General features: G+C 36.4%; 3 protein-coding genes across 7 annotated transcripts; 2 read left to right on the top strand and 1 right to left on the bottom strand.

Moving 5' to 3' along the window:
- The first annotated feature begins 3,860 nt into the window (after nt 1-3,860).
- On the top strand, nt 3,861-13,457 carry ccdc197 (coiled-coil domain containing 197). 2 transcript variants are annotated; one of them, XM_088648567.1, is made up of 9 exons: nt 3,862-4,183; nt 4,573-4,618; nt 5,373-5,549; nt 5,969-6,126; nt 6,597-6,679; nt 7,010-7,182; nt 9,114-9,224; nt 10,569-10,685; nt 12,049-13,457. In XM_088648567.1, the coding sequence occupies exons 1-9, from the start codon at nt 4,077-4,079 to the stop codon at nt 12,256-12,258; spliced, it is 1,182 nt and encodes a 393-aa protein (XP_088504693.1). In that variant the 5' UTR covers nt 3,862-4,076; the 3' UTR covers nt 12,259-13,457. The 2 variants fall into 2 exon arrangements, with proteins under 2 accessions (XP_088504694.1, XP_088504693.1); XM_088648568.1 differs by lacking the exons at nt 9,114-9,224; nt 10,569-10,685 and having other exon boundaries at nt 3,861-4,183.
- Nucleotides 13,458-13,605: 148 nt separating this feature from the next.
- On the top strand, nt 13,606-17,165 carry LOC148653496 (ubiquitin thioesterase OTUB2-like). 3 transcript variants are annotated; one of them, XM_088648569.1, is made up of 6 exons: nt 13,606-13,850; nt 14,407-14,487; nt 15,101-15,219; nt 15,967-16,051; nt 16,162-16,353; nt 16,889-17,165. In XM_088648569.1, the coding sequence occupies exons 1-6, from the start codon at nt 13,821-13,823 to the stop codon at nt 17,087-17,089; spliced, it is 708 nt and encodes a 235-aa protein (XP_088504695.1). In that variant the 5' UTR covers nt 13,606-13,820; the 3' UTR covers nt 17,090-17,165. The 3 variants fall into 3 exon arrangements, with proteins under 3 accessions (XP_088504695.1, XP_088504696.1, XP_088504697.1); XM_088648570.1 differs by lacking the exon at nt 13,606-13,850 and adding an exon at nt 13,857-14,014; XM_088648571.1 differs by lacking the exons at nt 13,606-13,850; nt 14,407-14,487 and adding an exon at nt 13,857-14,014.
- Nucleotides 17,103-27,783, bottom strand: ddx24 (DEAD (Asp-Glu-Ala-Asp) box helicase 24). 2 transcript variants are annotated; one of them, XM_088648565.1, is made up of 9 exons: nt 27,717-27,783; nt 26,199-27,067; nt 25,078-25,482; nt 24,217-24,370; nt 22,475-22,990; nt 21,834-21,909; nt 21,361-21,549; nt 20,685-20,814; nt 17,103-18,314 (listed from the first exon to the last, which is right to left on the bottom strand). In XM_088648565.1, exons 1-9 carry the CDS (start codon nt 27,761-27,763, stop codon nt 18,085-18,087), a joined length of 2,616 nt encoding a protein of 871 aa, XP_088504691.1. In that variant the 5' UTR covers nt 27,764-27,783; the 3' UTR covers nt 17,103-18,084. The 2 variants fall into 2 exon arrangements, with proteins under 2 accessions (XP_088504691.1, XP_088504692.1); XM_088648566.1 differs by having other exon boundaries at nt 27,618-27,725.
- Nucleotides 27,784-27,822: the final 39 nt, after the last annotated feature.

Here is a 27,822-nt window from a genome sequence, read left to right as displayed (position 1 = left end):
ATAAAACTTAAAAAGGGTGATTAGTTTTAGTCTATCTCTACTACTTATTTGTGGGTGTTTTTCACTGATCCTCAATAGCTATACAGTGAAAAAAAACGTACAAATGAGGAGATACTGTACACCACAGTCTGCTATTTGCCTTGCATTTTGTAAATTCACCAAAAGACACAATGAAATGATATTACAACTTTCACAGCTTGATGCTGGATTCCAAATGTTTTTCATCAGTGCCACAGATCCATGACTACTATCTCTCTATCTTATAATGAATACATAAATACTATATATCCATTCCATATACTGCACAGTATATGAATGTACAGTATATATACATTTACATTCTGCAGAGTATGTACGGTTAACGTATACTGCATATTTTAGCCTGGCACGTGGGCCTCTGTGTCCTCATTTCACATTAGTTTATCTTACAGGTTTCTGTTGCTAAACAGCTTTTAGCATGAGTAATGAGAAACTAATTTTAGATCTCCCTCTGAAGTGCTGAGCACCTGACAGGGGGCTATGTCATTTTGTGTCATATTGCAACATCATTAAGAAGCGCATTGACTTTTTGTAGAACACTCCTGTGTAATCAAAGCTTAGGAAGTTCTCAAAACAAATAAGAAAATCAGGGAAAGTCTACTAACATTTATATTTTAAAGGAACTGGCAATGTTTGCTGAACATCAACGTAGTACTATAGAAAAATCCAGTTCTATTAACTATTTTGCATTTAACACCTGATACTGTATGTGCTCAAGAGATAAAAAAAAGTAGAGAAATTAAATAAATGATGTGATGAGGGTGGAGTTTGTTATAGAGGTATGAAGTCTGAAGACTTTATAAACCTGTCTTATCTTAGTTTATTTTTAATATTTACCCACTTGCTCAACTGTTTTTATGGAATATGAATAAATAATATTAGAGCCAAAATATTGTAAGGTTGCTAATGCATTATGTGGATGGTGCAATAAAACATAAGGACACAGCGTAAAATATCAATAGTATTTTTTTTCTTTCAACATACATTCATTTCCTAACCAATTCTTCTTCTAATGCAGGGTCACGGGGGAGACAGAGCCTATCCTGGCAAGTAAGAGATACAAATTAGGGTACGCCCTGGACAGGGTGCCAGTTCATAGCAGGGCAGACACTCACACTTAGGGCCAATTTTCCTATTAACCTACCAGTATGTTTTTGGACTGTGGGTGGAAACAAAACCTGGTAGAACACATGGGAACATGGAGAGAACATACAAACTCCATGTAGATAGTACCCCAGGTTCAGAACTGAACCCAGGGCCTCAGTGTTGCAAGTTAGCAATGCTAACCACTGCACCTCCTTTAAACACGCAAAACATAAACAAATCAAACTTCTGGATATGTTCAATCACATATTAGCTGAATTAACGTCATTAAATTATTGCATACATTTGGATGTTTTCCTGCAAATGTGAAATAATAATAATATAATAATAAACTTTATTTTTATAGCGCCTTTAAAGGTGGCTTCTCAAAGCACTTTACAGAATGACAACAACAAAAAATAAAAAGAATACACATGATAAAAACACAATTACAATATACAGAGGAGACCGTGGATGGTGGTACTAAGAAAAGCAGAGGGGTGAAGAATGGAACCAGTGAAGTAAAGGCTCTTTTAAAGCAGAAGGTTTTGAGTCTGGATTTGAAGGAGTTTATAGAAGGCAGGGAGTTCCAGAGCTTGGGGGCATAACAGGAGAAGGCCCTGTCACCCATACAATGTAGACCGGCTTGGGGGAAAGTTAGGAGACCAGAATTAGAAGAGCGAAGGTTGCGAGGTGGGGAGTAGGGCGATTAATAGTTCAGACAGGTACCGAGGTGTGAAGCCATGCAGAGCTTTATAGGTGAGCATTAGGATTTTAAAGTCCACACAGAATTTGACAGGAAGCCAGTGCAAGGACTGGTTAAGTAATTCAAAATGTTATTTGTTTGTAAAAAGAGATTTACAAGAGGACTCTCAAATGTAAACTCCATGGCCATTTTTTTTGTTTTGGTGCTACAATTACAGATCTGGAAATATGCAAAATGTTATATACACCAAATAGATTATATTCTTTGGGATTACAGTATATACCTTGTAATGGCGACCCTGCTTTCTCTAGTTCACACATAGCATATTTTACCTATCACACAAATGTTTGATTGGATTGAAGTTTCTTTAGTCCTTCTACAGAAAAAAAAACTAGGTATCCATCTGCTCCTCGGTTTAAAAAATGGCTATTTAAATTGTATTTCAATTTAAAATAGCTACGTTACATTATTTGGTCCTATTACACCTGGGAGTCTATTAACTTTGATTTGGCCAATCCTTGTCCTTTGTATAGTATATTGACATGTAGACACCAAATGTATTAAGTCATCCTCAATGGTTTTTCACATGGAGGACTTACAAATATTTTATCCAAACTGAATGAGAGTCTTTAAAGATTCACAGTTGTTTTATCAGAGTCTGAGATAACATCCCAAATACTTTTCTGACCCCACAAAACTTGATTACATGTACGTGCTCTACCTAGTGGGGCAGCAAGCAGTCCAGTAGTCTTGAGATGACAACATAGATGAACCATGGATGTCTCTTGAATGTACTGTATTTACAAATGTCGGTACAGTAGCTTAGTTTGAGGTTGTAGGCTTTACTTTAGATCTGATATTCTCCATGATGATGGGGTTATAACTTGTAATTCTGTATTCAAAACCTTTGAAAAAAACAGTGGTAAATAAGATGGCTTTCTAAAGCTTCCATTAACTTTCTGGACTTTGTGAATATGCCGAATGAATAACAACATTTTTTAACATTATATTTACAAAATGTATTATGTGACAGGATGTAAATATTACATTATTCATTACCATTAACCAAGAGAATATGCAGTTAATTTAGACATATGCATCTTGGTAACATCCAATGCTCTTACAATTATTTATGTTTTAATGTATTTATGCAACAACTACAAAAAAAGTGCATTTCTTTGCAAAAACTAACTTTCAGCTGTCTGTAGTGTACTCATATTTTTGGATCTAGCTGTATATTACCATTGCAATGTTAACTCTTAGGCAGATAACGGTGTTGGGCAAATAGAATAATTACTTAATACAGTAACTACTATGTATGTACGGCTGTCACCTATCTCTTTCTTCCCTAGCCGTTTTTACCGACAGACGTGTAATAATTCTACAAAAGAAATCTCAAGAAATCATTGTAAGAGCCCCAAAGAGAAGCCAAGCAGTTTTGAGTCAATTTATACCAAACAACCCTGACACATTTCAGGTTTACTCAGAATGTACTGTATTACTTTCATTTTCCATTGCAAACATTATATTACCTGCAAAATATATACCAAATCATAACACGTTCTATTCCAGAGTGTGTGCACCGTGATAAAACGTTAACACTCGAGACCAGTGTGTAATACTGTAATATTTCTTTTTGTGTTGTCACATGCGCCAACTACTGGCGGAATAATGCTAAAACGCAAAGTGAACTTTGGAATTACGTTTTTCGTTTGTTTTGCAGTAGGTGATTGCAAATGTGAGTTAACATAAAACAACTAGTTTATATAACTAGTAGTGTCCATTTTACAACAAATTGGATCTTATCTGCCTCTAAATCCAGACATTTAATTTTACACAATGCTCTGAATTACTTGATAGAATATATCGTCAAATCACACCTTGCATGAAAACGTCTTATTACGTATAGTTATGAGTTTAACAGACGTTGACATTTTTGTTGCACGTTTTTTTAAGTTCTGTGTTGCACCGCGGAGTCTGACCCCGCCTCAAATAAAACGCTCCAGGGCGGTTGCTATGACAAAAGAGAAATGATCCCTTGGCATACCTCCTTTCTCGTGATTGTTTCTCAGCAACGCGAAACACCAGTGTAAGACTATGCTCAACCTGGGAAGTTCTGTAGCTTTATTGCAGAAAGGCAAAGGAGACCGGCGTAAATAAGTAACACACGATTAATTCTTATTCTTAGCACAGTGCATTCGGCATCATCCCACTTATTTATTATCTGAAGACGTTAACAGAAACGACAATGGAGATCCTAACTCTTCCCTTTATAAAACCGGATGACCCCCGTTTAACGCTGCAAGTGGAAAATAGAATGAGAAACATCTTTGTGACCCAATTAGAAGAGCCCAGGTATGGTATGGATTTTACCAGTCTTTATTATCCTTGTTATATTCTGCATTACAACAAACTACAGTAGGAGCCTTAACAATACTGTAAGCAAGGCGTAAGCACATTGATACGTTGCAGATAATAGCCGCTTCTTTAATTATTAGTTACTGAATTTCCGTTAGTGTGATGTGAACCCCGATTTAGTTCTCCTGATGTGCAGGGTCAGACCAATTCTTCATGTACTGTAAGAATGAGATTTCTCAATAAAACATTCTCTGCCCATGTCCTGTACCGCTGTCTTCGGGTAATAAGTTAAAATGTTTAATGGTATTGAACAAACTTTACAGTATACATCATTTTCACAACTTTGTTACTGAAATTTCAATAATGCATTTTCTTTCCTGATGTAGAGAGGACGAAAATGAAAATATCAAATATATTCCAGTCATCAATGAGGTAGGAAACGACAACTGTTCAGCCATTCCTCTGGTGGTACAGCTGGGAAGTTTGTGAGGTCAAGTCGAAAATATTTCTGGGATGGGGTCATGAATGCCTAGGACCCTTGTGATGATTGAAAACAACATGTGATGGCACTGAGAGGTAGAATGTTTGCTCTGAAATGTGGTGGTGGGGGGGGTAGCATTTCTCTATGGTGATGACCCCTGTTTCTACCTTGGCTGGGAAATTAAAAATGATGGAGGGATTAGATTATTGCCCTTGTTGAACCTTTTGAACCTTGAAAATTAACAAAAACAGGACAGAAATGGGATAGCAACCAAAGAGTACAGTAGGTCAGATGTATTGTTTTTACTAAACTGGTGGCTACACTGGCACTTAGCACCCAAAAGTAGACTGTCCCCGGGGAATCACTTATAGTTATCTTTTGTCCATGGTAAAAAACTTTGAACATTGAATTTCAAATAGAATATCCCAGTTTTAAAATGAAATGAAAAAAATATATATCAAGCAATCAGCCAGTCACATAGGAATTGGTCTCCCATTCATTTTCTGTAAGACATGATTGATGTCATTAATCTCATATTTTGTCAGAACGCATTTGTCTCTCTTCCTCATTATTGCACTTGATACTGGGCCTACAGTGGCCTCTTGTGGTTACTTTGTTCTGTGACACTTCAGCGTTGGTGAAAAGTCGGTGCAGGAAAGGAGAAATGTGACTTACAGTGGTTCAGCAATGTTATTAATCTTCCAGGCTTCCAGTAAGATTTTACAGACTGGGGTAAACACCCTCCAGAAAACCCTGGTTCTGAAAAGAGAGGTGGAAGTGGAAGACATCAACAGGCAGCTAGCAACCAAACGCCAGGAGTTTGCCAATCGCATGGAGGCCTTGGCACGGCGGAGAGCTGAGTTTGAGCTGAAACAAAAATTGGTAAATGGAGGCATTAGCTCTTTCACTCTGAAAAGTCTGGTTTAGTTTGAGGCAGCAGAGAGCTGAGACTGAGACAAAAGAAAATTAGAAAATGGATGGATAGTTTGCCACAAGCATAATGCTAAGTAATAATAAAATTATTATTTCACATCAGTCAGAATTTTGTTTGCGAAGGTTTCCTAGGAATCCCACCACATTAACTCGGCACTGGTTAGATTCAAAATGTTTCAAATTACAGGTTTTCAAGACCATAAAACATAAACAAGACCTTAGCAGCAGCAACAGCAACAACAAAATATTGACAAATAGAGTAGTCAGTGGTGATCAGAAAGAGACAAGCTAAGTGAATAATTATCACAGTGGATGTACTTATTTTGTGGATGTGTTTATTTTTCATTTCTGGTATTTTCTACTCACAGACAAAAGAGAGAGCTTTGAAATTTGACAAGTTCCTCCAAGACAATGAGAGCAAACGGCGGAGAGCCCTCAGAAATTACCAGATGGAGAGGAAACACAATGAACTGAAGGAGAAAGAGATACAGGATCTCCTACAGGAACTTGAGAAGCTTCAAGTCAGGTTTGAATGGTTCTGTACTGCTAACTGGAAAGACACCGTGTAAAGATGATGCTAAAGTTGCTAACGGGCTGCAGAAACACCGTGAAACATTTGTATTCGAATCCATTACTTTTAATTTAACTCAAAGTGAAATTGAATATAGGAAATTTCTGAAACCAACTTTATAGTGAATGTACCACAAAAATTAGTATTCATATTCAATATTAAATTTTGACATAAAAATGAAAAGAATTGTGTTGGCGTCAGTACAAGATTAATTCAAGTGCAGATAAAATCAAATAAAAAATCCGACATATAAAACAAAAAACTAAACATTACAAAGATGATGTAATTAATAATGATTAAATTGTACTGTATGTCATGTGTTAATTATTAAGCTTATATTCCTTTAGCAGTATTTTAAGATTTATCATTATAGCTATTTATTTTCCTTTTTTGTGTTTAAAAATATATTTTGTGAAATATTATAGACAACAGCATTTAAAGAAGAAGGTGGAGAAAAACAAAATGCATGAAGATTATTTGCTGAAGATTATTGATCACCTGCCAGAAAGTAAGTGTGAATATCCTCTGTCAAATAATTTAATGGTTGCCTGTATTACTATACAGGACACACCTTTCAATACACCATTCTTATTGTTTTTTCCAGTAAAAACCGAGCTCATCTTCACACCATGCCAACAGTTCATTAAAAAGGAGAATTAAAATTAAAATCTCCATTTCATATTTAGATAGTGGTACAAATGTATGGTTGATATATCACTATAGAGAAGCACTGTTCCATTTCTGTCAACATTTGCCTAATCAATGGACACCTGAAGTGTTGAATGGATAGAGAGCTGATATGCTTTGTTTTTCAATTGTAACCCATTATTATGTGCAGATTACCTGGAGTATGGGACAGACTCTCTGGTTATGCCTATTATCAGAAGGCATGAGACCCTGGCAGTCACCAATGAGGCACTAGTCAGGCAGCTGAGCAGCCTGTCAGAGGAGCTTGAGAAGAGCCAGCACAAACTGGAGTCTCTTCACCAGGAGCATGATACGAAAAAGCTTGTAAGAGGACATAGAATTTACAGTGACATCCATAAGTACAAAGGCCTGCCAGTTTAAAACAAACCTCATTGAGGTGGACAACACATCTATACAATGCATAACCAAGCATGGCATATAGCAGATATGAAGTAACATGAACTTGAATTGGAGTACCTGAGAGTCTGACACTGATATCCATACATTAGTTAGCTGGTAATCAGGCCACTTTAACCTTTATGACCTTTAATTCACCTTGTGAATTAAATTATGTTTAATTCAACATAAACATTAATGACTGAAGACTGATTTCTTTGTTGCTTTACAAATCTTATCTTATCAAGCAGGAATCCTGCCCAGGATTAAGCTGCTCTCTAAAAACCGATGTTAAATGAATGGAAACCTATGTTCCTATTCTAAACAGTGCATCACTGAACAAGGGTAGATTTCCTTATCCTGTAGATTCCAAAAATAGGAAATCAGTATCTACCAACAGATAAAAGACAAACATACTGTATAAGACCCATTACCTAAGTCTATCTTACTTTTCCAGTGTTCAAATTACCTACACAGATCCTGGTTACTCCTTCTACAAGAATTGGGTGTCTTTCTTGCAACCTAGTTACCTCTGTAGTCTTTATTCCTTTTCTCCTTCCTATCTTTACTTTTTCTTTTTTACTGTGTGTCCTATTTATCTTGATTTGAGGTCACATAGTTCTGTGTTCCATCCCCATGGGGACTGGATTCTCACTCACTGAGAATGATTGGGTCAATGTTAAATATTGATAGTCACTGTTGTGTACTGTATGTACTATGTCTAAGTCTGTGTACTTAATGATTTGACTGAGACAATAATTAGTACCACTTGCTTGCTCCTATGGCTCTTTCAGATAAAAGCACAGTTTATGCCAAGACTTAAACAGTGCACATTGTATTATATTTTTAGAATGGGTGCTTTTATTGGGAACTCCAAACATTTATTGGATTTGTTTTTTTAGGTGTTACCAACTTTATTCTCAAATGCATCTACTTTTACTTAATGAACATGTGTACCAATTAAATATCTAGATACTTTAGTGAAGCCTTATTGATTGACAGTTTTCCTTCATTACAAGGAAACTTCAAAGAGAATAATGTCATTTTCTGTACTGAAACACATAAATGCTGTAAGTATAAAAAAATATTTGAGTTCATTTTTAACTCAGGGCCAGATGGATGTGGGTTGTGTTCTTTTGTAATTATTCTTCTTATTAAGATAGATTAATTAACAGAAAGACTTAAAAATCTTAATGGTGTCTGTTATGAAAGTTCAACCAAGGTTTTTGCTAATTTGTTTTGATTTTGCCATCTTTTTCTAGACCATGGAAATACTATGATATACTGTGGTCAATGGTATATTTACTATATACTGTATAGTTAAAGCATTTTTACTCTAGTTTATAATGGCATTGCGATGTTCCAAAACACAGTGAAGAGCTGTTTTAAAGTATGAAATCACAGCAAATGTCTCATAAAACCATATTCCAACCACAGTAAAAGTGCTAAAATCTAATGGCAAATTTCCTTTCATGCATTATCTGCAAAGTGTCACAGGACTATACCCTTGATGGATTTCCAGTCTATCGAAAGGTGCACACACAAGGACATTTTATAGATCAATATTCACCAGAATAAACTTTCAGAAGTTATTTCTATAGGGATATAATTAGTTATTTTCTTCTACATTATATAACATAAAAAATGTTTTTCTTGAGAATAAGAACGTTACATATGGGAAATATTTTAATACATTTCCCATGACAACCTCAGATTTATTAATGTCCTACTTCTCCTTTATTCACTCTAGTCTCTGGTTGTCAAACTTAGATAAATTGAAAAACCTTCTGCCTTTCAGCAACTAGATACTGACTCTAAATTCAGTTTCACATATTTTTTTGTTTGCATTTTTCATACAGATGACCAACAGTGAGCTATCTGACCTCCAAATCCAATATGACAGAGCTAAGGAGAGAAACAAACAGCTGGAAATGAATTTGACCCTACACCAAGGACAATTTAGAAACCAGGTGTGACCAATAGAACACATGCTATGAAATGTATATGCTCAAGCCTGAGTCCCTACTTTTCAGTAGGGACTTCATACAGATTCTTCATACAGCCCTTTTCACTATGTGCTCTTTACTTCAAGCATTTTAAATTTATTGATAGAAGCAGTAGATTGCAATCAGACAGCATTCAGATTACAAAAAAAAGTGCATTAAATTGAGAAAAGGTAGAAAAGTATTATATAAACATCTTTTAAAGTTGTTTCACTTTGGATATCAACTTTTGAAGTCTACAAAAATTTTACTAGGGGGGAAGGAGATCTTTAAATAGTTCTTGAGATAGTGGTGCGATGATTACTTTGATGTTTTCAATACTATTGCTTTACTATTAGTGATCTATAGAACTTATATAATACAGTACAAGGAATAGATAGCATAGTGTAGTATAACAAAAAAACATAATGCAATAAGGTATAAGACTCCAACATGTGGAGTCTTGAACAAAGGTTCTCACTGAGTTCCAGCTACTTATGTATAAATATCATGCTTCTAACCTACCCCCATGTGTGTTTCTTTTCACATCTCTCACTCCATCCCATCTTCACCCTTGCAGCAGGAGGTGAATAATATTCAATGCAGAACTGTTAAGTTGCAGATGTGTTATAGAATTAAAAATGAAAAGGGAAATAGTTGATAGAATAAGTGATACCTTTAAAAGTGACAACGGTATCGTAGGATGCGCAGTTGTGGTCTGAGTAGGGTAAGAAGGAGATTCCAGAGCATAGTCCTGATATTCCACCACATGAGAACAAAGGAGTAGAATAAGTGGGCAGGAGCAGTAGGAGAGTGGAGAAAAGGATCAACTAAGCAGCCAGCAGAAGGTAAGCAGAAATGACAGAGAAGGGAAGAAGAGAAAATGCAAAACACACTGCTGAGTCTTACAGTGAGCTTTTAATAAAGGGCAAATGCTAAGAAAGTTTAGAAAAGGCAGAGCTGCATCAGGAAATACATGTCTGAGGGTAGGAATACAAATTGGGGCTAATAACCAAGGTTCATTCAGAAGGAGAGAGAAGTTTCTAGAGACAAGAGAAACAAGTAAAGGTAAATGGATCACAAAGTGGAAAGGAGAAGGGCAGATAATATTCTGGATACCTGAGTTTGAAGTGACAATCCTGGAGTTGGAACATTGAGGAAGACAGTTCAGTGTTAAGCATTAAGACAGATCAGAGGTAGACAATGGTAAAGAGAGGTTTATGGTATTCCATACGTATCTCAAAGAAAGAGAAACAAGAAGAATATACCTAGGGGTGTTTTCTTTTAAAGCCACATCCTTCTGTTTCTCTAAAACCTTTTATTTACTGATAGAGTGAAGAGCTGGGCAGTCTGCTGATGGCTATCACTAATCTGGCTGAACAGTGTTACATACATCATTATGGGCCACTGGAGGATCTGAACATATTAACAATGCTGGACATGATAAAGGTGAAGGCTGAAACCACAGAGTAACCTCAAAGATGCTGCTTAGTTTAAACCCAGATAATTCAGATATGTATGTGTAAACATAATGAGCAGGCCCCAAAATATTTTCATATACAGTAGGTTTAGTTATTAAAAATATGTAGAGGATGAAGAATTCAATTCTGTTTCATGAATCTGTTTCCTCTCTTTTTCCTAATTAAAAATAAATGTTAACATTAAATTATATACAGGTGGGTAGCTGCGTCAGCATGCGTAGGTTGCAAAGGAACAAGTAATAGGTTTATTTCATGCTGAAAAGAGAAGAAAGAAAACACAATGTTTCGGCTGTGAAGTGTTTCTTTGAGTGTGAAGAAGGCTCCATGGCCGAAACGTTGTTTTCTTTCTTCTCTTTTCAGCATGAAATAAATGTATTACTTGTTCCTTAAATTATATAGAGTATATTAAACCATAAAACGTATCATACAGTGTGTTTATCAAATCAGTAGCAAAATTCCACAATTAAAACACTTTGTAATTTTATACTTTGTAAACCCTCTCCTTTTAATTGTATGGTGTGGCAGGCCAGCTAAAGAAAGAGTTGTAATACAACTGACCTGCCACTAGAGGATGCTAATAAAATAATCTCTTGATTTTAATCTTATAAATGTTGATGTTAAAGCTGATTGAGCAATTAAAGGGGAACTTTAAAACATAGTTTTATATTTTGTGACTAAAAAGAATTAGCATTGATGAGTGCATTTCAAACCACAATGAAAGTGAATTGTACACTGTAACGTGTAAAACCTTGAATTTACATCACAAAAAAGACTAAATTTCCTTGTCTGCACAGTGCCATATTCTGTGATTCAGAATGAGTAACAAAACTTCCAGTGACGTAAAGTGGCCTTAATACATTGTAAAGAAGCAGGCTTGTGAATACATCTCTTTAATTCAATAGAAATATTGCTCTCGATTTCAAGATAGTTTTCCAGATAAATGGAGCTTACTTGTTAACCCTGCATGCAGATCATTGTGAACTGTGGTGAAATGTCTTCTGCATCTCTGCATGTACTTATGTGTTTGTACTTTGCATAACATTAGTCGATACAGTGACTAGTGAGCAGGAAGGGCTGCTTCACATCGCAATTCATGGGAACTCTCGCTCTCAGCTGTGGTGAGACCAGCGGTTTGCGACAGTATGGCCGCTTACAATACTTTCACAAAGTTTATTATTTTGTGATTAATTTGAAATGTGTACATTTTTAAAATAATTTATTAAATGAATTTATTTAGTTAATAATATTTAATAACTGCTTTAAGAAATTGGGACTGCAGTTCTCCGTTAAATAAGTAGTTGAAAGTATAACATCCGTCTCTCTTTTGGCAGGAATTCATTTTAGAAAAAATAGATGTTGGAAGAAAAGCGACACAACTTGCTGACTCCAGCTTGGCATTAGCAAATAGCACAGACTTCACAGACACCAAGGACAGGGGAGCCACACTCCAGAAGACTAACAGTAAAACTCGTCTGAGAAGAGCCAGTAAGAGTAGCAGTAATCCGAAGAGCACATCTGGCCTGAAAACACAAAGACTGTGACATGTCATGACAATTAAGAATTTCCTTTCACACCATTATACATGAATGCAGAATTTGTGTTTTACAAAATGTGATAAACTTTTTATTGTATTTTAAAACTGCTTTATTTAAAAAGCAAAACTAAGTTGTTGTATGACTGATGAAATGTGTAACAACACTCTTTATAACTCGGAAGATCACATTTGAAGATTTTCAGGCATTTAAAGGTGTTTGTGTACTGCATTATATTTTACACAAATGATTACTTTTTAAAAACAAGATTGCTGTGACATTGATCAAACCTATGTTAGTTTCCTCAGAATTATAAATATCCTCATAGCACCAGATTGTACCTGGGCGTTATTTTTATAATGTGACACTTAATGTTGTAAAAATTAAAATTTGCCATTTTATTTAGCAAAGCATGGTGAATAACATTAAATAATCTTTAGTTCTGAAATGAGAGTAACAAAGTGATGTAGCAATTAATGCTGCTGCCTCCTAGATCTTGGGCCCAGGGTTTGATTCCAGACTGGAATGCCTTCTTTGTGTAGTGTACAATTTATCAAAAGTTTTTGCTGGTTTCCTCGGACCTATCAAAGGCATGCTGACTATTCTAAAAAAAATCTCTCAAATGTCTGTCTTGCACCCTGTGATTCTGGACATGTTACGACTTGCCATGACCCTTACAGGAGTAAGTGACTTTCTGATAAACGTTAGATTTTAGAAATGATTATGCTCCTGAAGCTATCTAAGAAAACTGAGGAACTCACACATGTACCTGTATGACAAGTAAATTAATTGAGCAAAGCGTTTATTACAAATATGAGTGAAGCAGACCATTCAGTCATATTTGATCAATTACAATTAGATTCGATTACAATTAGTGACACTGGTATTTTCTTAAAGGAAAGGGTTATATACTGTACTTGTAGAACAAAAATTACAGTGTCACTGAAACTGTCGCATTAAAAATGTATCACTTTACCTTTAACAAAATACTTCTGTTTTTGAAGGGCTCATCTGCTGCGTCGGATGCTGAAGTCTGCGGAAGTGTTAGAATGTTATGTTATATATGCAGATATATTATAAAATGTTAAAATTATATACCTATTTTGTATTGAAAATTATAATGATTTTCATATGCGTCTTACTCTAGTTGTATACTGTAGCTATACGTTTTGTTTGTTTCAAATAAAAGTGTCGTGTTGTAGCGCAAATACCCAGAGATCTGCAGCATTTTGCGTTTTGTAGAGTTGTAGAATGTATCATTTTAGCTTTTTCCGCACAGATTTGTGCAGGTTCTAACGCTTCCCTGTGCATCTTCGAAATGCAGCTACTAAAGACCCATTTCAGCTGTGAACCTATAAGTTGACGTACATATCAAGACTGTAGAATAACTGAGAAAGTATTCATTTTATTAGTGCTACTTTTGTTATAGAGTTCTGAAGTCTTAACATCGACCTTATTAACTCCTGAAGATACTTTTGGAAATACAAAATAACAGGATTTCCACCGAATGTTGCCATTTGCTTCTCTGGTGCACAGTACAACGAGGTTTTGGAAAAACGCTTTTGAATAAAATGATGATGACGTCACAGGAGCGTCAGATGGTCAGTGTAGCAATCATTTTTCTAATAGAGAAAACTCGTTTTCTGTGTCTGTTCAGCGCACGTCCGTTTGCTTTAATAATGTTGTTGTGTTTTTTGTATGAAGAGATTTTGGACCAACATGTTAAAGGGGTTGCATTTTCCATTATCTGTCTTCTCTAAACATGGTTAGTTACAGCTCACACAGTTTTGTTTTGTTTACAGGCCAGAGAAGTACTAATTGTAACTACGCAAATGCTATGCTCTGAGTTTCAAACAGCTTAAAATGTAGAGGCATCTGGTATGTTATGGTTTTGTGATTCAGGTAAATACCCTGTCTTGTTATAATTTTAGACAGATGTATCGTGCGTCGCTAAGTATTTTGCTTGGAATTATTACTAATTTTGTGCTCCGTATTACCTTCTGATGTGTTTAAGAAAGTCTTTTGACTACTTGAAACGTGGCTGATAAATGGAATCCTGTCTTTATTTTAATCACAAAAATGCTCTGTGTAGTCTGTGTAATGGTGTTGTGCGGTGCTACCCTGCTACATGTTTATCGAAGTAGTTGTGTTTTTTAGACGTCAATACCTCGATTGATCTCTCATAAACTGGATATTTCGACATTGCTGCAAGAGCAACCAGAAGATACAAAGTATCAGGTAGTTCTCATTTGTTTCGGATTTTTATCCCAGCATATAACGAAATAACAATAACCTAGGAGATTAGGCCGGTAAAAAAGAATAACAAGGCGTTTAAATTCATAACGATAGCCTAGGGCGTGGTTAATGTAAAATATTATGATGTTCCTATTTTAGATTCTTGCAATAGCAAATTAGTCAGTACACGTACTGTATGTTATTCCATCCAATGCAGCCTGACTAGACGAGCAAACCTTTCTTTCTTCCATCCACACAATGTGCTGGAGAAGCAGATCGAGTGCATGAAAGTCAAGGACAGTTGTAGCTAGAATAATTCTAAGTGTCTAAGTGATATGATTTGAAGTTTCCCTGATGTGTGGTACAGTATCTACCTCCTCATACAGCAGTTCTAAAGCATTTCACTGAGCATGGCAGTGTCAAAACACACTAGTCTCCTACAAATGTTAGAAATTTTCGTCAGCTCTGGGCAATTTATCTTTCCAAGAACATTTGTTATTATGGTTATTATTTTTGTCCCATTCGAAGTCCAACATTTGAAGACAGAAAAGCATGAACTGTGGCATTTTTGAGCTCATTGGTAAAAGGAGATTGTATCATCTTTGTTTTTGGGAAGGACATTAGTCAACGCTATGCTTCTATTCGAAGAATCAAAGGAGATGGGAACTGCTTTTACCGGGCTCTTAGCTTTGGCCATCTTGAGTCTTTGTTGGAAAATGCAAGGGGATTGCAATTGTAAGTATTCAGAGTCTTTGTGGTTACAGTATCTTTGTGAAATTGTTTTTGGGATTGAGGCATTTTCAGTTCTAAATGAGGGCTTGTATGCAGAGCCAGTAAAATAATTAATGTGATGGCTGTTAATTCCTTTCTTCGCCATTGCAATATTTGCTTCATTATTTGTACTGTTGGACAAGAATATGGCAATTATAAATGTATTAAAATGACCAGAAGTATGGATTTTGTATTCTACAGATAGGTACTGTAAGTCTGTTCAGGTGGCAGTGATTAGCATTGCTACCTTGCAGCACTGGGGACCTGGGTACGTTCTTCCTGGGTATGTTCTTCCTGTGTTCACATGGTTTTTCACTTACAGTCCAAAGACATATTGCTCGGTTTAATTGGCTTCTGGGAAAATTGGCCATGGTGTGCTTGTGATGGACTGGAGTCCCATCCATGGTGTGCCCTGCCTTAAGCCTGTTGCTTGCTAGGATAGGCTCTGAAAAGTCTGCAACCCTGTACTGGATAAACAGGTTAGAAAAAGGATGGATGAAAGTAGTCTGTTTATGAGACTTAAACCTGTAATAGGTTTACAGTTATTTGCCAGTTTCCCCAAAGACCATTGCTATTTCAAATTTCAATTTTTATATGAATCTAATTTATAATTGGTAATAGCCCAATTAATTTGATATGTAATACAGAAAACATGCAGAAATGCAAACAATTGTAATTGCAATATTGTTTTTTTTTAAAACTTTATTCAAGCTTTAAAGAAACTGTGCAACAGAGCAGGAGTGAGCTGTTGTCTGCTGGATTTGATGAGAACAGGTTCACAGACCTGCTCAACACGGTGAGTATACTGAAGTATTACATAATATTTATACTTTATCATTCTTGTTGATCTTGGAGTTGTCATTGACCACTAATGATATTACATTTCATACATGTTTGTCTCTTCAGTTTGTCTGTGTTATTGAGCAGACACAGGAAGGTGGCCAGGGCTCTACTCTGTTAAACCTTTTCAATGACCAGACCACCTCGGATGCTATAGTCCACTATCTGAGGCTTCTGACCTCAGCCTACATACAGAACCATGCTGATTTCTTCCAACACTTTGTTGAAGCTCCCAATCTGAAAGACTACTGTACTCAGGTTTGTATGCTGGATGAGGGTTAGCTAATTCAGGTCCTGAAGGACTTCACACCTGCTGGTTTTCATGCCAGCCCAACTTCATTACCTACCTAAAGCCTTTATTGAGCTGACAAGATGCTTGATGGGAACATTTGAGTTCTGTACTCAAAAGTGTGTGATTTTACTAATGGAATGTAATAGTTAAAAGGCAACCTTCAAAAGGAGGAAAAGAGTCAAGCAGTTCAAATGAATCCTATTATTGAGTCCGTTGAGAGTATATTTGTGTAACTGAAAGCTCAGCAGCCGGAACAAAAACCAGCAATTGTGAGTCTCAAGGACCTGGATTGGGAATAACTGAAAATAGCTCATTGGATGAAATAAGAAATGTAATGTTTGGTACTTCTCTAACATTAATTGTATTTGGAATGTATCTGAGAATCTGATCCTTTTAGGAATACTTTTGCTAGTGTAGCTCAACCTCTGTCTAACCTTAAAACCACACTTTTCTTGCCCCTTTGTAAACTCAGTATTGATGCTGTACATTTTGGATTGCTAGGAGGTAGAGGCCATGGCAATGGAATGTGACCATCTTGAGATTCTCGCCTTGTCACAAGCCCTTGGTGTCGGTATTAAAATTGAGTGCATGGAAGGAAACAGTGGCCTAAATCATCACATCATTCCAGAAGGAACACAACCAACTCTTCATGTCCTGTACAAAACCTCACACTATGATATCCTCTATGAAAATAAACAGTAATGGAGAAGGGATCTTATTATTCACAAAACAGTTTGTATTGCCTTTTTTAAAAGAATAAACCATTGTTGGGGTTACACAGAGTGTATTCCATTGCATTCTATGTAATCCTGTATCATACCTTTTTCCCACATTTGTGTTATGGTTTAAGAAGCAAGTTTCACTACAGTAAAAACATTTCATATCAGACCACTTTGCAAACTGGAAAGTACACATTTGAGGACACAGGTTAGATGAAGTACAGTACTAGTGCCCGTTTCACTTTAGTGCCATTTTACTTTTTTAATCCAAAGCCATTTTTGTTAAGCTCAGAAGGGTACTTGGAAGATGATATGTATGATGTCACATATTGAATTAAAAGTAGCAGAACTATCTTCCTGGTATATCAGGTGGTAAGCACACATTTTGGAGGACAGGACAGGATGTGTAGGATTCTTTAATTGTACACTGCACGTTTCATAGTCGCATATCCTGTCTACACACACAAAGAAAAGTGGGTTCACTTGTGATGTCACCTGCTACACTGCACTTCTGTTGACAATAATTACTTCTTACATGTTGTACTTATAAAGCAATGGTATTTTAATTTAGTATGCTTCCATATGTTTGAGACTTTCTAAAATCTAAAATCTTGATTTAAAAAAACTAGAAGCTTACAAAATTACATTCATATGGATAAGTGAAACTGTATAAAATTGCAAACTGGAACTAAGGTTAGAATTAACCTTATTTCAGTTTTTCCTGTTATGTAAAAATGTATACTGTGCATTAATATTAAGAAAAAAAGAAAAGTTTCATTCATTTGTTTTCTGATAACTGGATTGTTTAAAAAGTCCATGTTCAAATAGGAATTCAGGTGATATGTGAACATGTATGCTGCAATGTCTATATTCAAAGATGTATGAACAAAATGCTGCATTTCAAATAGCTGTATTTATAATGTTAAGTGGGATTTTACTCTGAAATGTCTGTTAAATCATTGACAAAACTGATTTAATCTATTTTTTATGCTTATTTTTCTTCTGCTTCTGATTTGACACGGTGTCCAGTGCCCTCTCCACATTAGCAGCAGGCAAGTCAAAGACTGGCAGTCTGCCCATCTGTGTGGGGTATTTAGTTTTCATCATGGTTTTAAATATAGGCTGAGAGAGCACATGTTTGAGGTGTTTCTTCATGCCTTTGACCATCTGTTGGTGCTGCTTATCCTCATATTCATCCTTCCTTTTCCCTGAAAAACACATTGAAGAAATAAGGTTATTTCTAAAAGCTCCTTTTACTCTTTTGGAGAATGCAAACTCATCTATAAGAATATATACAGGTGAGCACACTAATGCATTTCACCAACTTAATTTACTATCTCACACTGTCTCAAGGGTTACATATACATTTTTCCACCCGCAAAAGCAAACCAGATCTTACACAAACCAGCAAATATTTTATTTTGATTGAAGTGAAAAGAAGTTAGAAATTCGAGTCAACAACATGGACAATAAACAGTGAGTCACACTTAGAAGAAATACAATGTAACTGTGTAAAATAATGACTGTAGAATAGGTGATTATAACAGCCACTCATAAAAATGTTTTGCTCAAATCTGTAAACATGACAATTACATGGTTCTTGTGGTATGGTGTAAGTGTATTCTGAGAAATTAATATAATTTCACATTTTTTTACCATCAATCATGAAAAATGACATCACTGGGAATTAACAGAATGTGGAGGAACTGTCAAAATAACAGTATAAACAACACTTTATATATTACAACCCACTAGGGCAGGGATTGGCAACTAAAATTCCCCCCCCCCCCCCACATTTCCTCCAATAACCAAGTATATTAGGAGCCGCAATTGGTATAGAAACTGAATAACAACATAGAAATGCTTACTTATTTTTAACACAAAAAAAAGTTTACTGGTTTCATCAAACAATATCCATCTAAACAATTTAACAGTGGTGCATCATGTCCCTCTTTTCTCACACATGTATCCCTCCCTACTTAGGACATCAGCATTCACAAAAATACACCTTGCAATAAATCACATGAAACAAGTATTTAAATAATCATTAGTAGTCTGTTTAACTAGAAGGATGTAAGATTCCTGCTGGAAATCCACCCCCCTCTTCATGAAGGTTAAGCCAGGGTACTGCTTCAACAGGAAACAATGGGGCAGAGGGAGGGATATGACATTGAAATGAGCAAAAGAGTCAGAAAAATGCATTACAGTTATAGGAAGGAGGAAGTGGGCAGAATTAGGTTTTGAACAAACATTAACTCACTTCAGTGTGAACATGAGGTCACAATGAAGCCCTTTTGAATCTATAACATCTTCAGTACACATGGTAAAATCACTACGTTCCTCCTCACAGCTTACTGCTGCAATGCAATTTCTGTTGAAAAATCTCCTTGCAGAGCTGTTTAATGTAAAGCCTACAGTTGTCTTCACTTTCATGCTGGACTATAAAATCTAATGGTTCATGCTTGAGAATACTTGCTCTCATAGGTAAGTTGATTCAAAAATGGTAAGAATGCCAAACCCAGATCTCTTCAGTTCGTCATAGCTGTGTGGTAAGAAATTCATTCAGTTTGTAGAGTCTGTGCATTTCTTTCCACGTGGGTTTTTGTGCCAGGGCAGAATTCTGCCTTTCTAGATTTTTAAGGTATGCCACCAAGTTAATACATTGTGGTGAGCTCAACAACTTCGCTAATTCAGTTCAAAATGTGATAAAATCAGAAAAGTTCAGTAAAGGCATGTCAGCTTCAAGGGGTTTTACATGATACATTAAAGCTGCCCTCTTCACTAGTTTCTGAAATTGTATCCTCGGAAAACAATCTTTGTATGTTTAGAATAACTTTTCTCAATCTCTCGTTGTCAAACTCATTGTTCTGCTCTTTTAATTGTTTCACTGGTGTTAAATTAACCAGCGAGAACATAAAATGAACATAAAATATCTGTATGCAAAATTCCTCTTGAGATTAATCTTATTGTTATTTTTAATTTTAAATTGCTAATTAAACATATTGGGAACCCAATTCAATTGGGTATGCATGCAAACAATTCAGTCCAGTCATTTCTGAATTCTTATTTTTCATCCAGAATTGTCATCTTTTATGAGTTTTTACTGCTGCTAATCCTTGTCGCATGCACCATGAAACAGACTTATCTAAAAGTCGAAAACTGAAAGTTACACAATGCAGAATTACAGACATTTGAGTAGAACGTGAAATCTGAAGAGATGGAATCCCAGCCTGGCATTTAGGATTTGGGGGTGTACTTGTAGCCTGTGATTTTAAAATTAGAATTATTTTTAATCATTTAATAAAACAAACTGTGGCTGAGTGCTCTTTAAAAAAAGCCAGTGTTCATTCTACATCTGAATGCTGCAATTTTAAATTTAGAAGGAGCTGTGAAAGATGCTCTGCATGTGTTTTTGCAGCGGACGTTTGCCGAGCTGACCATATTTCTTCATATGAAGGAAGAGTTTTGTCTTTGTGATTTCAAATTGCTGAACCCCAGGGCTTTTCTCCTGTTGTTTGTAGCATGAAGAACAGTGCACTGTAACATATTGTAGATGGCTGAACACAAATTTGTCTTACCTATGAGGAGATCATCATCGAGATCTATCTCCAGAGCTTCTGCAGCTTGCTGGAACCAAGAATTGTGGTGCTTTGCTCTATTGTTGTGGTATTCAATCTTCTCTATTTTCCTTGCCAAATTCACACGCTCCTACAAAGAAAGCCACATCAATCAAGTGCACAATCTGCACCTTAAACCATAATACCACTGGACAAAAGTAGCTTGAAGCCAAGAGAAAAGCATTACAAAAATCCACTCAGATTCAATCACATTGAGAGAAGTTGCAAATCGTTCTTCTGAAAGTTTAAGACTGGTAAACGGTACAAGATTTTTGACAGTGGTGCATTCAATTTAGACCTAATTTGGAAACAAAAGTGGAGATGTTAAGAAATCACAGACTTCCTTTCCCCATAGGAAACAGTAGTTACCTATATAGTAAAAAAATGTAGTCTCAATGACTGTAGTTTTAATGTCTAGAAATTCTTTCCCTTCATGATGTAACACACCTGGCATCTAAAGATTTGTAGTCATTTTTTTCAAATGAAAGAAATAGCATTAGCATTTTACAGTAAGTGGCTGTTCAGATGAAGAACAAAAATATCTATAACTTCAGATCTAAATGCATTAGAAATGCAGACAATAACTGTTAGGCAGTACCAAAACCAGCGTAAAACGTGATGACCTGGCATTACTTACCTTTATTGCTACCATGCATTTCGACTGCACTGGAAACATGGGGAGTTCCTCATCTTTTCCAAGCGTTCTGTATATTTTCCTGAAGTTCATCACATCATCCGGCCCAATCAGGAGCAAACTGAGACCTTGTTTGGTGGCACGGGCTGTCCGGCCACTGCGATGGACATATGTTTCAGAAGTTCTGGGAACCTAACAAGAGGAGCAAAGTTAAAACAAATGGAACACTTACTAGTGTGCTTAAAGTAGGGATGGGTAACGAAAATCCTTGAGGGCCAGTTTTTTTCATGTTCAATGCCAGCTCGTATTTAACTGAACTTGGTATTTGTGAATTTAAATAGTTTCCAGGTTTTTTAGAGGTAGTGTTAAAAAAATACTAGAGAATTGTGGCTCTCTAAGACCAGGGTTTCACAGTACTGTTCTAAAAAACAGTAACAAGTAGAAAAAGTATTTTCAGTGGATGTGGGTATTTTTACCTGATAGTGAATAACATGCTGCACATCTGGAATGTCAAGCCCACGTGCTGCAACATCTGTAGTGAGGAGAACACAACTGGAAAAGAACACAAAGAGGAATTAGTATTATGAAAACAAATCCAGACAACATCCACCAGACGACTTTTAAATAGTTTATTTTCTTCTGTTATAAAGGAAATATATTCAACTTTTGAAAAGAATGATGTACAGGGATATAGGGTGACTCACTGAGAATTAAAAACTAATCTTCTATATACAATTAGAAAACTTACCCAACAACTGTAATATTAAGACTCATTTCTCAAGAAGATAATCTTTATTACAAAGTCTTGAGATAGTGGATGCCATTGCTTCTCACACAGATGTGAATGACTGGAGGAAGAACTTTCCTTTAGAAAAATCAGATTTCCTGAATGCTTTTCCTTTAGAAAATCAATCAACAACTGGGACAGGCATGTTTATGACCCACAAACAAAAAACTGTAATTCTTAAACCATGTATCATATGTTTGCCCTCAAATAGTGTGCACAGCACAGGCAAATACTCTGATCATTATTAAAGCGAACTAAAACAAAAAAAATAAGTCTTCCTGGTCTTGAGAAAAAAAAACCCAAAACATGCTAAGGCTTTGAAAAGCTTACCTGTCTCTCTCGGCAAACCTCTCAAGGTTCTTCAGCCTCTGCTTCTGATGCATGTTGGCGTGCAGGGGTAGTGGGGTGCAGTCCAGGATGGTGAGCAGGGAATTGAGGCGCTTGATGCAATCGATGCTGTTGGCGAACACCATGGTGCGGCCTGGATACTGCAGCAAGAAGTAATAGAGGTAGAAATCCTTCTCCTCGGTGTCGCAGTGGATGCGGGTCTCGGTGAGAGTCTCCACAGTAGCCTGCTTTCTGGTCAGGTCAATGACTTTGGGTTTATCCCTGATGCCCACTCTCTCCATCAGAAGCTTCAGCTTGCTCCTCTGATCAAGCCTCTTGCCCTTCTTCTTCTGCAGGATTCTGGCTGGCGTCTGGTGCACCATGGTCAGTGTGGCCGAGAACACAAAATTCTGCCTCATGGGGTTGAACTGCACATCGTTCAGCATCTCCAGGAGAGATTCCAGTTCTGCAAAGTGGCCCTTTTCCACCATCCGGTCTGCTTCATCAATGACAAGGCACCTGACAGTACAGAATGTGGTTAGCTTTAGTATTTACAAATACTTTTGTCACAGAACATAACAGTTCAGAAGAGCTTTATCACACAGAACTGTGGAATTGCACACTCAATAATAACATAATTCCTACGATTTCAATCATTATGTAGTAATTGGAATTATCTATAAAATTATATAGATTTTTTTAAATATAAATTATATTTGATAAAAAATACCTAATATAAATATACATATAAATATGTTTTAAAAATATATCAGATAACAAATATAAATCTATTTTTTTATATGTATACAATGATCTATACTGCAAAGTAAAACCAAATGATTAATTAAATTAACACATCTTTCCTCAAAGCTATTGTCTGACAACAATTTCTGAAACCTAAAGACCTTCAGAGTAAGAAACGCTGGTATTGCAAGATATAGACTGACTAGACAAACAAGCCGGGGAAGAGACCTTTGACAGTTCTCACAAGACGTCACTAGGTCTACGGGTTTTTAAATGCTTGACTTAAGTTATAATGAGGCAGCTGGGAGAAACTGCAGCTAGTGCAAAATGTAGCCACTAGGCACACACAACCCTGAAATGCTGATGAGTCATTATTTTAAAGAAATGTTTTACTTGAATTCAGAGCGTTAATTTGGATATAAAAGGATAGTTCTTCCTCTGTTTTTTTTCTAACTGAAATGAAGCTTAATTTACTTAAGAGAGCTCTGAATTCCAAACTAATATTCTTCTGAAATTATAGTGTAGTCAGTCTTTAATTGGACGGTTGCAAATAAAATTATTTAGATCATTTCATTTATTAAGAAGTTTCAACTAAATATAAAAATCCAATAACACTGCAATTGAACCCATGTGTACAATTCTACAATATAAATATAATTCTTTGACTTTTATTTGTTCCAATGTTAAAATCATCATGGAAAAATGATAAAATGTCAATATTTTAAAGAGTTAATACAATTATTAAAATTGTATTATTTAAACTAATGTCTTAAAAATAGGCAAGTAAAATAATAACTTTTCAGTTTAAAACTACTTCATAGTTCTCATGGAAACAAAATCTAAAATTTCAGACATTCAAATCCAGTGGGCACTGGGCAATGTGTCATAAAGACAAACCAAATTCCCTATAATACATCTTATCCAATGAATGTGCACTCTGTGTGCTAATTAATAGCTTTGAAATCCAAAACATGGGTTTGGAGTGGCTGCAAATATCGTACCTGAGCCGTTTGAGATTAGAGAGGTGAGGATGTCTTTCCTTAATCAGCTCCCAGAGACGTCCTGGTGTGGCGATCACAATCTCCGGCCTGCGGTTTAGCACTCTTGCTTGCTTTTGTGGAGCCATTCCACCAACAACAATGGCAGTCTTAATGCCTAGAGACAAAAGTTGATTTTTCACCAATTTTTCATGCGGATTTAACTTTTCAGTGCAGCACATATGAACCACAGTACAGCAAATATGAATTACTGAACAAGCACACATTTTTCTAGAATCATAATGTCTTTACCTACTTTTACCTGCTTACACAGTCTTGAACAGATAAGACTAAGACTGAGAGGACTTGATTGATATTTAAAATTTTCAAAGGTATTGATAAAGTCAACTCAATTGACATTGTGAAGTACAAACCAGAGAATACAAGAGGAAACGAAGGGAAAGGACATATATACACAAAGGGTTGTGAGAGTCTGGAACAACTCCCACGTTGTTGAACCCAATACTCTGACTTTTTTCAAGAGATGACTGGATGAGATTCTCGGATTAGCTGCTAGCACATCAATGGGCTAGAAGGACATCCTAAATGTAACTTTTTATGTTCTTAACGTACAGATATTCATTGAAAATAAGAATCTATTTACAAGACTGTAAATAACTGTGTCCTGTAGACTGCAGATGGAAAAAAAATATAGACCACAGATACCCAGTCCTGAAGAATGACAGGGTTTTTTTTTTATCCTGGCAGCTTGCCAAGAAAAAACCCGTTCAGCCCTTTTACTGTATGTACTGATAAAACAGAGTGAGAGCACTTTGTGTAGTGTGAATTTTTTCAGAGGACTGGTGCCTGAATCTGACTACTGACCTGTAAACATTGCCACAGCATCTATATGGTGCTTCACCTGGACTGCAAGTTCTCTAGTTGGGGTGAGGATGAGCCCCAGCAACGGGTTCTGTCGCTTGTCTTCCATTTTGGACTTATTAGTCTTTTGATTGGAACTGAAGTCAAACTCCATATCCTCTATGACTTTAACACAACCCAGCTTCTGCGAGTGACTGTCCCCCTCCCAGTCCTCTTCTGAATCCCCATCTGAATCCCCTTCCGCTGGTGTCTCCTGGGGTTCTGGCCCAGACAGACAGACTGCCCCCACTTCTCTCCCATGTTCTTTCGGGTTGTCAATCATCTCCTCGCTCTGCCCGTCCTTTGCTTTCCTCCACTCCAAAATGGCATTGATCATGGGGATGCCAAAAGCCAGAGTCTTTCCGCTTCCTGGTTGAAGATAGGCATGGGATATGCAAAATGAACCAATGGTGTTATTCACACGGGGAAAAATCAAACGTATAATCACAAACACTAAATATTTACCTGTGTCCGTTTTGAAATGTTACTTGCTTTCACAATGCCAGAAGTAATTTGCACATCAACCATTTTAATAGAGGTTTGGCTGGGATTATTTCAAGGGATATTTGAATTGATTTCTTATAATGTATTCAGTTACCAAGATAAGAAAACAAATCTAATTACATTTTGTATGTATTTTAAACAATAAATAAACATACAGAATGATAAATAATAAAATAACAGCCACCCTAACATAACAAATAGTGAAGTACTGTATATTCTTTTATAACCAGTACCTGCTGGTGTCTTACTGTTGCCAAGGAAACTAATGGTAGGGTAGCTCTACTAGGACTGCAATCTGCTGATTTATGCAGCTCCTCATTTATACCTTCTGTTATTCTTTGTAAAAAAGGATCTGTACAGGGTGCTGGTGTCTATTCCGCTTTGACCCACAAAACCATGTTCAAAAGTAAACTCATCTCTTGCTAGACAACAGGACTCTCAGCCCAGTGACATTTGTAGAGCACATCAGAATCCGGACCAGACTGATTCAAATTTGATCCCACAGCATTTTCAGTTATACTGTCACTAGATATGGGTAGTGATGTTGTTCTGTTCAAAGAACAGCATCGGTTTTCACTCACCTGTTTCAGCTGCGCCCAATATGTCCATATGGTCTCTGATGGCAGGAGGAAGAGCCAAAGCCTGAATAGGAGTAGGTGCCTTAAATCCCAGGGAGCTTAGTGCCTGGAGGACTGGTTCTGGAATGAACAGATCTTTCCAAGCAGACATATCCAACATCTGACTTCCTGACCCTGAAAGGGCAGCACTGGTCCAATTTTTCACCTTCTGTTTAGGCTTTGGAAGTTCAGCTACCTGAGGCTCTGCTACTGTTTTATTCTTTTTTCTTTTCTTTTTTGGCTGTGCCTGGGTTTGTATACCATCTTCCTGAAGAGAGGACATATCTTCCACTTGTGGCACTCCTTGAACGTCTTCTGCATCTTCACCATCTGCCTCATTTCCAATTTCAGTATCACCTACAGGCTCCATCTTCTGAGTCTGAGTCTTCTTCTTCTTCTTTTTCTTTTTCAGCTGTGTCTGGGTTTGTATACTGTCTTCCTGAAGAGTGGAAACATCATCCACTGGTGGAACAGCTACGGCAGTTTCGCCATCTGCTTCAATTCCAGTTCCAGGCTCCACCTTCTGAGTCTGACTCTTCTTCTTCTTTTTCTTTTTAGCAGGTTGCTTTGGCTGTCCATCACTGACCTCAGGATTACAGTCTTCCTCGACTGCCAACTTTCTTTTCTTGCCTTTCTTCTCCTCGGTGAATGTAGAGTCAACAAGCTTGTAGTCTCTGAGTTCCTCAAAGCATATCAGCCCTCCCATGTTCTCTTCTGAGAAGAGATCAGGGTCGATCTCTACTGGACTCCACTTTCCTCTCACCTGGATCCCCCGTTTGGATTTGAACGTGGTCTTAAAAACATTTGTCTTTGATCTTTTAGTCTTCATTTTTCTGAAACACAAAGACAAGGTCAAATTAACCTTTCTGAAGACTGGAAACCTTCTTCTTTGTTGTGAACCTAAACTTAATATTGTTTCCAATTAAAATTATGTATTATTAAATGCCCGTATAAAATACAATCTCTCTAATTAACACTATGTAGTAAAGATAATATAAATGGTTAATATAGTTTTTTAGCTGTATAAAAACAAGAGCTACTTAATTCGTTTTCTTCACCATAAACACGACTTACAAAAAAACCCAATAATCATCAAAGAAAGAACGTTTGTAATATTCGCTTTCTCTGCATCATTACGAACTGATAGTAGCAGCTTTAATTGTAAGAATTAGGCTACATAATTTTAATTATGCAATGTATAAATACCCAATTTACACTGAAAGAAAAAGAACAGTGAATGTTTCTAAATACTGTTTCTATATTACCGCAACGCCGCATTTTATCTAGCGTAGAATATAGAGCTTTGAAATTGCACAGCATTACGATGGTAAACGTTTAAGATGTATGCCACCAGCAGGCATTTTAACAAAAATACCCACGCACCCACTGTACATAAAATGAATTTATCACTTTTTTGATAACTTTCTCTTTTGAAGACAATATGGATCAACTACATTCCACATGAAAACAAGAAACACTCACACTTTACACGAGGGCGCAGCCATGTCAATGTGGGAGGGCACAAGCATTGTGAACCAATCACATGCGAGTAAGTTTGAATAACTTTATTAACAGGTCACAAAATGCA

This window comes from Lepisosteus platostomus, chromosome 10 (assembly GCF_059453375.1).
Source record: "Lepisosteus platostomus isolate fLepPlt1 chromosome 10, fLepPlt1.hap1, whole genome shotgun sequence".
Classification (NCBI taxonomy): domain Eukaryota; kingdom Metazoa; phylum Chordata; class Actinopteri; order Semionotiformes; family Lepisosteidae; genus Lepisosteus; species Lepisosteus platostomus.
The sequence above is the reverse complement of the archived record's forward strand: the minus strand, read 5'-3'. Positions and strand labels throughout refer to the sequence as shown.

Excerpts from the sequence above, each read along its gene's own strand:
- LOC148653496 (XM_088648569.1), top strand. The coding sequence starts at position 13,821 with ATGATGATGACGTCACAGGAGCGTCAGATG. Across the intron at positions 15,220-15,966 it reads AATGCAAGGGGATTGCAATT|CTTTAAAGAAACTGTGCAAC; the intron begins GTAAGTATTCAG and ends ACTTTATTCAAG. Across the intron at positions 16,052-16,161 it reads TCACAGACCTGCTCAACACG|TTTGTCTGTGTTATTGAGCA; the intron begins GTGAGTATACTG and ends TTGTCTCTTCAG.
- ddx24 (XM_088648565.1), bottom strand. The coding sequence starts at position 27,763 with ATGCTTGTGCCCTCCCACATTGACATGGCTGCGCCCTCGTGTAAAGT. Across the intron at positions 27,068-27,716 it reads GCTGCGCCCTCGTGTAAAGT|AAAAATGAAGACTAAAAGAT; the intron begins GTGAGTGTTTCT and ends TTTGTGTTTCAG. Across the intron at positions 25,483-26,198 it reads ATTGGGCGCAGCTGAAACAG|GAAGCGGAAAGACTCTGGCT; the intron begins GTGAGTGAAAAC and ends ATCTTCAACCAG.
- ccdc197 (XM_088648567.1), top strand. The coding sequence starts at position 4,077 with ATGGAGATCCTAACTCTTCCCTTTATAAAACCGGATGACCCCCGTTTA. Across the intron at positions 7,183-9,113 it reads AGCATGATACGAAAAAGCTT|ATGACCAACAGTGAGCTATC; the intron begins GTAAGAGGACAT and ends TTTTTCATACAG. Across the intron at positions 10,686-12,048 it reads CAATGCTGGACATGATAAAG|GAATTCATTTTAGAAAAAAT; the intron begins GTGAAGGCTGAA and ends CTCTTTTGGCAG.